This window comes from Trichechus manatus, unplaced genomic scaffold, assembly GCF_000243295.1.
Source record: "Trichechus manatus latirostris isolate Lorelei unplaced genomic scaffold, TriManLat1.0 scaffold00015, whole genome shotgun sequence".
In the NCBI taxonomy this organism is placed as follows: domain Eukaryota; kingdom Metazoa; phylum Chordata; class Mammalia; order Sirenia; family Trichechidae; genus Trichechus; species Trichechus manatus.
Genome location: NW_004443951.1, coordinates 25101159 through 25112193, shown reverse-complemented (window position 1 = coordinate 25112193; position 11035 = coordinate 25101159). Strand labels below are relative to the sequence as shown.

At 53.5% G+C, this 11035-nt stretch overlaps 1 protein-coding gene across 1 annotated transcript in view; it reads left to right on the top strand.

The window, feature by feature from the left end:
- The first annotated feature begins 39 nt into the window (after positions 1–39).
- The window catches only part of NHSL3 (NHS like 3), a 26871-nt gene continuing 15875 nt past the window's right edge, over positions 40–11035 (top strand). The window contains exon 1 of the mRNA XM_023727028.1: positions 40–274. Within this exon, the coding sequence (XP_023582796.1) occupies positions 40–274 (235 nt within the window). The remainder of the gene's footprint in view (positions 275–11035) is intronic.

The following is an 11035-nucleotide window of genomic DNA, read 5'->3' as shown; positions in this document are numbered from 1 at the left end:
AGGGGGCCTGAGCCCCGCCGCCAGCTCCGCCCCCGCGCCATGGCGGCTCGCGCGCCCCCCGCCGCACCTGCGGCGGAGGACCCTGGGGGTCCGGCCGGACCCCTACGCAGGAAGAAGTCCCGCTCCGGTCCGTCCGGCCTCCGCCGCGCCTTCAGCTGGCTGTGGGGCAAGAAGCGCAAGAAGAAGGCAGCGGGGGCCGAGGGCGCCGAACCAGCCGCCCCCCGGGCCAAGAAGGCAGACGACAAGGGCAGGAAGGCAAAGGGCAGAGGCCGAGGTAAGGCGGCTGGCACCTGGGCTGGGCGCCGCGCGGCGCCGAGGGTGCGGCCGGAGTGGCTTGCTGGGGCTCCAGGACGTGTTGGAGGAGGGCGACTCCCTAGGTGTTGCTGCTGGGGGTACAATGAGCCACGGGATCCGCCCAGGCACTCCTGCCCCCTGCCACCACCCTAGAACTTCCCAACACAGTCTTGCCCCGCTTTCAGGGGAGGGGACCCCCGGCTGGGCAGGGATCCCCTGGTTTAATCAGGAAGTGCTGGCAGTCTGGCTGGTGGGGCGGTGAGGTAATCCTCCTCCCCCAGGCTCATCCCAGGTCCAGCCCCCTGCTGAGTCAGGGGGTCAGAGACTTGACTGGTGCGGGGCCAATGGGAGAGGCAGGTGGCCGTGGGTGGGTCTCTGGATCTGGAAAATCAACTGTATTCAAAAGGGGTTTCAGACCCCTAAGTGGGTCTGATTTCCAGCCCCACAGAGAACCCAGCATGGAGCATAGAATGCTTTAGATTCTTAACAGTGCCAGCTTTTCTTACCTGGCCCCCCTCACCACTCACCTGGGCCAAACCACAAACATCCATCTCCTGGGGTGGTGAGTTCACGGACTTGAACCATCCGCCGCCGTGCCCCCCCATCACTCCATCCCCCAACCCTGGTAGAACCCACATAAAATGCTAGTGTTAGAAGTGTGCTTACAGATGAGGGAAACTGAGGCTAAAGTAAATAGAAAGGCTGTACCTGGGCTGCGGTGGGGACTTAAGTAGGAGCCTCTGGGCTCACCCCCTGGCCTGATGGATGGGCAGCCTGAGGCTGACCTGATCCATCCCTGCTGGAACCACTTTTCTTTGGGCCACTTGCTTGGTTCTCTCATTTTCCCCTTTGTTCCCTGCCTCCCATTGGCGGGGAGAGGGCATGAGGCTCAGCAAGAGGGTGGAGCCCCCTTAGGGCTTGGTGTCCCCAGCAGTCTACCTACCTACCAGCACTGGTGAGGAAATGGCGTTGTGTGCAGGGCCCATCCCGTGACGCCTATGTTTACCCTCCCAGTGTCCTTTAACCACCTCCTCTGGAGAATTAGAAGGAACACTTTAGGGGTTAGGAAGAGGGTGAAAAAGCCTCTTGCGTGATGGCATCCAGCCTGGTCTTCCTTTTGGAAAAGGGCCCTGCTCCCCTGCAGCCCAGATACAAGTAGAAGTCTGGGTGCTGGGGCTGGAGTGGCTGGGCCAGGCTCTGAGTGGGGTTTGGGTGAGGGGTTCTGCCCAGGGCTCTGCAGTCCCCACAGGAAGTGGAGTCTGGCCCAGGGTTGCCCCATCAGTCTGAAGTCACCCCCATCTCATGAAAGAGGGATCGCATCAGAATTGCAGCAGGATGGATTGTGGTCACACTGTCAGGATTGGCAGGCAGAGGGCTAGTGGAGTACCCCAGGGAGTGGACCCTCTTCTCCTGAGAGAATAGTCTGGAGGCAAGGGGCTGGAAAAACTGACCTGAAGGTCCCTGCTCCAGCAGCCTGGATTTGGGGTCATTGGGTCAGTGACGAGGCCTCCCCCTGCCCTGTGTCTGGTATCGGGTGGCACTGGGCTTTCTGGGCAGCAGGCTGGCCTGATTTGAGCCCACGTGTGTGGGTAACACCTCCCTGCCCCTGACTGTTGTTTCCCCAGGTCTGAAGGAGACCCGGGGTACGACTGGAGGAAGTCCTGCTCCCTTTTGCTCCAGCCTCCCATTATTCCAATTGTTTCCTTGTCACCCGCCTAGCCCAACTTCTTTTCTGTTTGTTAAGAGAAATAAATCCGATCTCTCTAATCTCCGCTGGCACCGCTGGCCGGGAGTGAAAGCTTGAACAAGGCTTAACTCTTTCTGGGGAGAATGTTCAGAATGGAGATTGGGGAAGGTGGGGGTGGGTGGGGGGATAGAACATTCCTGGGAGGCCAGGGGTCCTTGGGGGAGATCGCTGTCCAAACTGGGATTTAAACCCAGATTATCTGCCTCCAGAACTGGCACTGGCTTCATGACTCTCCCAAAGACACAGAGCAAGGGGGTAAGGCTTAAAGGTCTTATCATCCAGCCCACTCTACAGATGGGAAAATTCAGGCCCAGAGGGAAATGAGAGAACCTGATAGAGCAGGAAGAGTATCAGAGCCAGGCAAATGGGAGTTTAAATTCTGGCTCAGCGACTAGAAAGCTCTGTGACATCAGAGAAGTCATTTCCTTTCTAGGGGCTTGCTGATTGCATTACTGTCTCATGCGGCAGAGAGGGTACCTTCTCACAAGGGTAACCCTCTGGCTGGACATTGTCTTGATGGGTCTGTGACCTTTCTGTCTCTCCAAGATTCTTACAGAGAGGATGTGAAAATTATATGAAAGTGAAGTCACTCACCATAGATATGCAAGCAGTTGCTATTATTGTATTTATGAGTTTAATCACCTGAACTCTAAGGACCCTGTTGGGGAAAGAACTGGGCTGTAGTCAGAACAACTTTGCTGCCCTGGTCTGCCCCTTTCAAGCCACATGACACAGGCAGGTTTCCTTATCTGTAAAATAGGGGTAATAAATCCTGGCTTTACAGGGGTGTTTCAAGGATCAGAGGAGGCCCTGGTGGTGCAGTGGTTAAAGTGCTTGGCTGCTAACTGAAAGACTGGCTGGCTGTTCGAACCCACCAGCTGCTCTGCAGGTGAAAGACGTGGCGGTCTGCTTCCATAAAGATTTACAGCCTCGGAAGCCCTATGGGGCAGTTCTACTCTGTCCTATAGCATCACTGTGAGTTGGAATCGACTCAACAGCAGTGGGTTTGGTTTGGTTTTTGGTTTTCAAGGATCATATGAGATAACAGACATGTAAGTACTTTGTGAACTGTGGAGCATGGTCCAGATGGCAGCAAATTTCTCCTATTGTGATGCTGAGGGCCTGGGCATTAATTAGGTTCATCCAGATTGATGTTTAGAAAACAACTCACATCACATATCAGACACTGTGATGACGATTATCATTAAGGGGGATCACAGAAAGTGGAATCTTACCTTTGTCTGATGGGAGGACTCGGCCATAAGAAAAAGTAAAAAAACAAAACAGGAATCCATATTTTCCAGAAATACCAACTGGAATCTAGACAAGTTGTGGGGAGGAAGTGTTTCTGGGAAAGATGCCAGGACTGGAGCCCGGGAGATAACCAGGGGAGGCTTTCTGGAAGAGGTGAGCAGAGTGCGGGAGGAGGGCAGGATTCTGGCTGATGTGAAGGAGAAGTAACATGAAGGCTGCTATGTGCCAGGCATTTTCATCAATGTCTTCCTTTGTCCTCACAACAATCTGTGAGGTAGGCAGTTATCACCCTTTATACCTGTTGCCATCAAGTTGATTCCGACTCATAGCGACCCTGTAGGACAGAGTAGAACTGCCCCATAGGGTTTCCAAGGAGCGGCTGGTGGATTCAAACTGCCAGCCTCTTTGTTAGCCAAGCTTTTAACCACTGCACCACTAGGGCTTCCTATCACCCTTTATAGGTGAGAAAAACAGGCCCAGAGGGTGAAAGTAAGTTGCTCAAGGTCACTCAGCTTCATTCATTTGAAAAAGATGTATTATCTACTATATAGTGCCAGGCACTGTTCAAGGTGATGAGGACACCTAGGGACAAGACAGGTAAGGTCCCCGCCCACGTGGAAGTGATGTTCACAGCGGGGCAGTGTCAGAGCCACTTGTTCCGCCTCCAAAGGCACACTCCTTCCAAACAAAACAGTGTGATGTTGGATGTGTTTCTGACTATACCCAAACCAGTTGCTCTAGAGTCCAACTCATGGCGACTCCGTGTGTGTGTCAGAGTAGAACTGCACTCCATAGGATTTTCAAGGCTGTGAACTTTCAGAAGGAGATCATCAGGCCTTTCTTCTGAGGCTCCTCTGGGTGAGCCTGAACCACCAACCTTTTGGTTAGTAGTCCAGTGCTTAGCTGTTTGTACCACCTAGGGACTCCTTGTTTCAGACTATGGAGGAGATTAATCACTGTAGAGTCTTGGACAGGATAAGCTCAGGGACAGGGGGCAGGCATCTCTCCTGAGGGTTTCTCTTGGGCAGTAGAAGGTGTCCGCAGGGTGGGAGTGGGGATGGTTCTGATACTGAAAATTCAGAAGCGAATGATCTGTATGTGGCCTCTCTCTACACTGCCAGACCCAGCAGACTTAACCCCATGAGCTCACTGGACCCTCCCCAACTTCCCTCTGGCCACTCACTCAGGGAGGACTGTCCCTGACCTGGCTTGTGGAGAGACACCTGATTCTGAGCTCTGCTCTGTTTATGACCTTGGGCAAGCCCTGCCCCACTGTGGGCCAGACCTGCCCTGTCTTGACAGAAAGGGGGTTTAATGGTCTCTGAGACCCTTTATAGTTCTAGGATTCTCTGGGTTTGAGGATGGGATTGAGGAGCTAGCTGGTAGGGGCTGGGAGCTGAGCATGGGGCTGGGAACTAGGTCCAGGAAAGAAGAGCCTACCTTCGGTCAGTAGAGTGGACAAGACATTGGGACCCAGTGTCCTGCATGTTATGGGGAGGTGGATGAGGAGAGACCAGCAGGAATGCTACTGTTTCTCCCTGCTGAGTAGGGGCCTGTGTGGCTTTAAAGCCAAGCAAGGACCCATAGGCACTTTGAGTACCAGGCATTTTGCTTCTCAGGTCAAGATGGTGTCTCCCTGCTAAGAGGCAGCTACTAGGACTATTTACCTTTCAATAAACATGTCATCTATTTTCTCATTCTATGCCATTGAATGTGCTATCCTTCCCGCTTAGGATGTGTTTCCCTTAACTTTCATATGTAGTAAACTCCTATTCAAGCATCAAGGCCCGGCTCCAGTGTTGTCATCTCTGATACTCCCAGGGGAAATAATTCCCTGCAGACTGTAGAGCGGGGTACTTAAGAGAATTGGAGTCAGACAGTATATGTTTCCCTGGCCACCTTCTTCTTGCATAGGGGCATCTCAGTGTCCTCACCTGGGACCTGGACCAATGTGATGAGGGCAGGGTCCCTTCTACTATGGGATACATCCAGTGGGAGACTGGCTTCCTCAGAGGAGTCTAGGATTCTTCAATGAGAATATGGCAGGGTGGCTGCTCTGTGCACTGCTGTGCACCTTTTCCAGTCCCCTGTAAAGTGATAAGCATTGTCTGCCTTAGGTTTAGTTGAGAGAGGGAACTTCACTCATTTATTTCACAAATACTTATTAAGCATCTACGATGTACCAGGTGGCACAGTGGTTAAGAGCTGCTAACCAAAAGGTCAGCAGTTTGAATCCACCAGCCGCTCCTTGGAAACCTTATTGGGGCAGTTCTATTCTGTCCTATAGGGTCGCTACGAGTTGGAATCGACTCAACGGCAATGAATTTTTTTTTTTTTTTTGGTATGTACTAGGACGAAGGAGCCCTGGTGGTGCAATGGTTAAGCGCTCCACTTCTAACTGAAAGGTTGGCAGTTGGAACTCATTAACAGCTTCACGGGAGAAAAGACCTGGTGATCTGCTCCGTAAATATTATAGCCTAGGAAACCCTATGGGGCAGTTCTGTAGGGTTGCTATGTGTCGGGATTAACTTTATGGCACACAACATGTTCCAGGCAGAGTCCCTGGGTGGTGCAAATGGTCAATGCGTTTGGCTGCTACCTGAAAGGTTGGTGGTTAAAGTCCACCCAGAGGTACCTCAGAAGAAAGGCCTGGCAATCTACTTTAGAAAAATCAGCCACTGAAAACCCTATAGAGCACAGTTCCACTCTAACACACATGAAGTCATAATGAGTTGGAATCGGCTCAACAGCAACTAGTTTTTTTTTTTATATGCCAGGCACTGTCTTGGGGATAAACAAGAGAGACAGGGTCCTAGACCTCATGAACCTCACAGTTTTAGTGGGAGGAACCAGACATTGAACAAGTAATTAAGGGGTAGGAAGTGTGACAAAGGAAGCACAGTGATCCCTGCAGATCAGGGAAGGCTTCCTGGAGGAGGTGACTTTTGAGCTAAAATTGAAGGATGAAGGGCAGCTGGAGTTGAGGGAGCTTGCAGCACTGGAATCAGGAAAGGCATGTGTTAGGGTTTGGGGACCAGGTGGCCATCTGGGGTTCTGTGGGACATAGGGATCACATACCTCATTATTCTGCACACCTTGAGACCAGGAGCTCAGTGGTCTGTCTCTTCTCTGCCCTGGCTAGCTCAGGGCCTGACACTAAGTGCTTTGGGAAATAGGTGGGTGACCTGAGTTGGGCCCCCAGAGCGTGGGCTTCTCTGAATCCTGGACACTCTGGGTTGATGGCCTGAGATCAGCTCAGACCCTGAGGAGGAACTAACTTGCTCAAGGTTCCATAGCCAACCAGCTTCAGAGGTGGAACAGGAGCCCACACCTGCCAGGCCGTTAGCTTCCCCACTCCGTTATTCACTTATTCAGATGGAAAATCCCAACCCAGAGTGGTGCCTCTGTTGGGGGTGAGAAGAGATGAGCAGGCAGGAGGCCGAGAGAGCCCCCATCTCCCACCTCTGACTCCTTCAGGGGCTCATTCCAGTGTCTCTCCCTCACCCTCCTCATGGAGGCCCCAAATCCCCACCTGTGGCACACATCCCAGCATTCTCCTGGAAATTTCCTCAGGCCTAGGAGGGGCCCTCAATCAGTGTCTCCTTCCACACTCTCCACCAACAACCTTTACCCTGTTCCAGCAGCAGGGGGCTGGTAGTGTTGGCTGAACTGGGGTAGCTGAGCCCTGTGGCCAGAAGAATCTAGAGGATTGTCAGCAGAGGGCAGAGGGAGAGCCTCCCCTCACCCACCGGTCCCTTGGAAATCCCCCTCTTCCCAAACCCTCAAAGCTGTCTCAGCTGCTCTTGGCCTGTCACATGCTGAAGAAAACAAATGAGAGGAGGCATTGTATATTGTCTGGGCCACAGTGGACACGGTGGGGTGGGGCAAGCAGATACACACACCTTTTCAGACCCCCAGGCCACCTCAAGCCCCTTGGCTGATTGGGAAGGATCGGAGCTTTCCTGGGCAGGAGTGGTGATATCTCTGTCCACCTCCCCCATCGTTATACCTCACCGCACTCCATGCTCCTGCGATCCACTGCTGTCAGGGGCTAGCTCATGACAGGACAGTCAGCTCCACTGCCAGGGTGCCCAGCTCTGTGCTGGACATGGGGGAGGGGAGAGAGACAGCTCAGCCTGCAAAGGGTGTAAACCCTGAATCTTGTGGCAAAGCGCATGATTCCCAAGAGGCTCCTGGTGGGGTCTGCTCCAAGTCCTTCTGTCTGCTTAGGACACTCTGTCTCCCTCAAGCCAGGTGAGGCCTGCACCACTGTTCCCCAAGAGGGTCACAAGGCACTCAAGCCCAGTCCTGAGGTTCCAGGAGTTCTGATCCATATGCCTTCCATACATGTACCTCTTCCCGCCAGTCCCACCCTAGGCTCTCCCGTGCTCTTGGCTCCAAGATCCTGGAGCCTTTGTGGAGAAAAAATGACGGATTGGGAGATTACCCTGGGCCCTCCAGCCTGTGCCTCTTCACCACACCACCAGTATGCAAGTGTCATTATTACCACCACCACCAGTTTCCATTCAGCATGGATGGCGGAGCTACTGTGGGCCAGACTAGTTACTGAGCTGGGGTTACTAAGAGGAGTGAGACAGTCACTGCCCTTGAGGAACTTGTTTTCTGGTTGGAAAGGCAGATACCAGAACATGCTGTTTCAGCATCTCAAGGCAAGTGCTGGGAAGCCCTGAGCTGGGGTTCTTAGCCCATCCTGAGGGTAACTAGAGAAATGGTCATGTGACTGGACAATCATGGGATGATGTGATCAATACTATATCAGAGGGCAGTGCTAATGGCTGTGGGAATGTAGAGAACTCAGCCAGGGGAGGTGGGAGTACGAGGGAGACTTCATGGGGGAGTAGACCTTTGAGCAGGGCCTTGAGGGATGGAAAAGAATCTTCCAGTCAAAGGTGGAAGAAAGAGCATTCCAGGCAGAGGAAACAGCCTGTGTCAAGGCCTGGAGGTGGCACTTGGGAGTATCAAGCAGTGTTGTGTGGCTGCGGCTCTGAGAATGGAGGGGTGTAGTTGGAGATGAGGCTGAAGTGGTGGGAGGAGGCAACTTGTGCCAGGCCTTCTGTGAAGGCTAAGGCACCCGCTATGCTTCAGATATCCTTTGAGTTTCTCTGCATGTTCATGCCAAGGGACTTGGACTTTACCCTCTGCTCCCCCCCGCACCTGTCCCCTTTATGAGGGATGTCTGTAAATGAGGGGAATTGTGTTAGCAGATCTCTGAGGTCTCTTCTCTGTGCAAAGTGGGGAAACTGGTGCACACAACTTGGTATACAGTGGATGCTCAATGAGTATTTTCTGGGTGGATGAATAAAATACCCGCCCCTCAAGGAGTGTCAACCTCAGGTTCTCAGCAAGAGCTGGGCCGCAGGGAGGGTCAGGATCAGCTTTGACCTGAGCTGCTGGGCATAAGAGGCAGCGTGGTGTAGTGGAGGGGCTTGCACAGGTGGCAGAAAGTATGGGTGATATGGGGACTAGAACCGAGGGCTCTGGACTCCCAGCCCAACACTCTCTCCGCTACACCACGCTGCCCCTAGTTGGAGAGACAGGGCAGAGCCATGGTAAAGGAGAGTCACTGCCCAGGCTGTCCCCAGGCACAAGGGCATCTGTGGGAGATACACAGGTGGGGGCCTGGGCTAGCCTGGAAGGCTTTCAGAAGACGTGAGGCTTGGCCTGGCCTTTGAAAAACAAACACTTGTTATAAGGGGAGATGAGTAAGGGGCACACAGCTCCACAGATGCACACAGACATGAGTACTTTCGCTTATATTTACCTACGTGCTCCATTACACACACATACACATACAAACCAAATGTAGGTACCAGCATAGCCACCTAAGAAACACAATTGCAGTTGTAGAGCTACACAAAAGCACATGCAAGTACACAATCTTATAGACAAACTTGTTTACACTCAGGCTGACTATTATATGCTCAAATACATAAAAATCAAGGATATGCAGTCACCTTGAGAGGCAGTCACAAACAATTACGAAGGCAGATACACAAAAGCACATGTCCAGACCTATGAAAACAGACTCAGTAATATGAATACAGGCACACAGTCATACACAGATAATTACAGAGAGGAACCCAGCACATGTTCAAAGAGTCCCAGATACATACACAAGTACATAATTACATAGCTACGTTCAAGCCCACAATCACACACAAATGCACAATTACGGTCATGCAGAGACATGGATAAGCTGGAAGGGTAGTAGCATGGAGCAGTGGGTATTGGAGTCAGTCTGGGTTTGAGTCCTGCTTAATGTTGTGTGACTTTGGGCAAATCAGTGGACTTCATGGAGCTTCAATTTCCCCATCTGTAAAACGGAGATGATAAAAGTACCTACCTTACAGGACTGTTGTGCGGATGAAATGAAGTAACGGATGGAAGTGGCTAGCATGGTGCCTCGCACATAGTAAATGCTAACTAAAAGGGTACTATTATTGTTTTTAAAATCATTACTACAGAAATACAGTAAAATCGATACGTTTGTACACACAGGCACAGAGACCGGGGCTACACAAATAGACACGTGACACTCACGGGGTGGTGGCTGGTGGGTCCTAGCAGCAGCAGAGCCCTGGACCCCCGCCTGGTTGCAGCCCGGCCCCTAGTTTTCCTGGCTCTACTACAGCCTTCCGAGAGGTGGCCCCCAGGCTGGGGGAGCGGGCAACCCGGCCTGCCCACCGGGACAAGTCGGGCTTTTCCGGAGCGCTCTGGGCGGGGCGGCTCAGCAGGTCTCCCTGGTCTGGGAGAAGGGGGCGGAGACGACAGGACGGGCGCCAGGCTCCGCCCCTCCTCCGTCCCCGCCCCGCCCCGGCCATTGGCCATTGAGGCCGGGGGCGGGGCTGAGCTGGGCTGGGGGCGCCCGCGGTGTCGGCCCGCGAGTCTCGCTGTCTCCCTCTCGGGGCTGCGGCCCAGCCGGCCCGGCTGGCTGGGCTCCCCTCGGTTTCCCGTGCCGGCTCCCACGCCCGCCATGGGCAACTCACATCACAAGCGGAAGGCCCCCAGCGGCCCCCGGGTCCGCAGCTTCTGGCGGTTCGGGCGGTCAGCGAAGCGGCCCGCAGGTAGGGGGTGGGGGCGGGGCGGGGAAGGGAGGAGGGTTCCAGTGCTGCAGCCTCCGCCACCGCTGCTGCCCCCTCCTGGGGCTTGGTGGGTGTGAGTGTGGGGGGCCGGAATCTCCGCACAGACCCCACCTCTCACATGTACACAGATACACACATACACACGAATACCAACGGGCGGGTACACGTACATGTTCACAATTTACACAGGCAGCACCCACTCATATGTACGGACAAGCAGACACAAAATCACATACACAATCACGCCCACACTGGTACCATCGCTGCAGGACGCACAGATCCTGAAATACAGGTACATATACGTATGCATACGGTTTACACAGCCACATTACACCTCACGCCATGCATATGATCGTGCGCACACATCAGTCATGTAGGTACAGTGCCCAGAGTCATACAGACAGATGTACACACAGATTCTCAACTGCACAACCACCCAGACCCACACACACGCACCACACACACTTGTTCCCTAGGCTTTAGCCCCCAACAGGCTGAAAGTTTGCAGGAGGGTGGAGAGATAAAGGTAGAGGGAGAACCAGGAAACCGCAGGCTGGAGGCTCGGGGCCGCCTCCATCTGGCGCGATCGGGAGTCGGACTGGTTTTCTGGGCTCGCTCCCCACCCCCACCCGCGCCA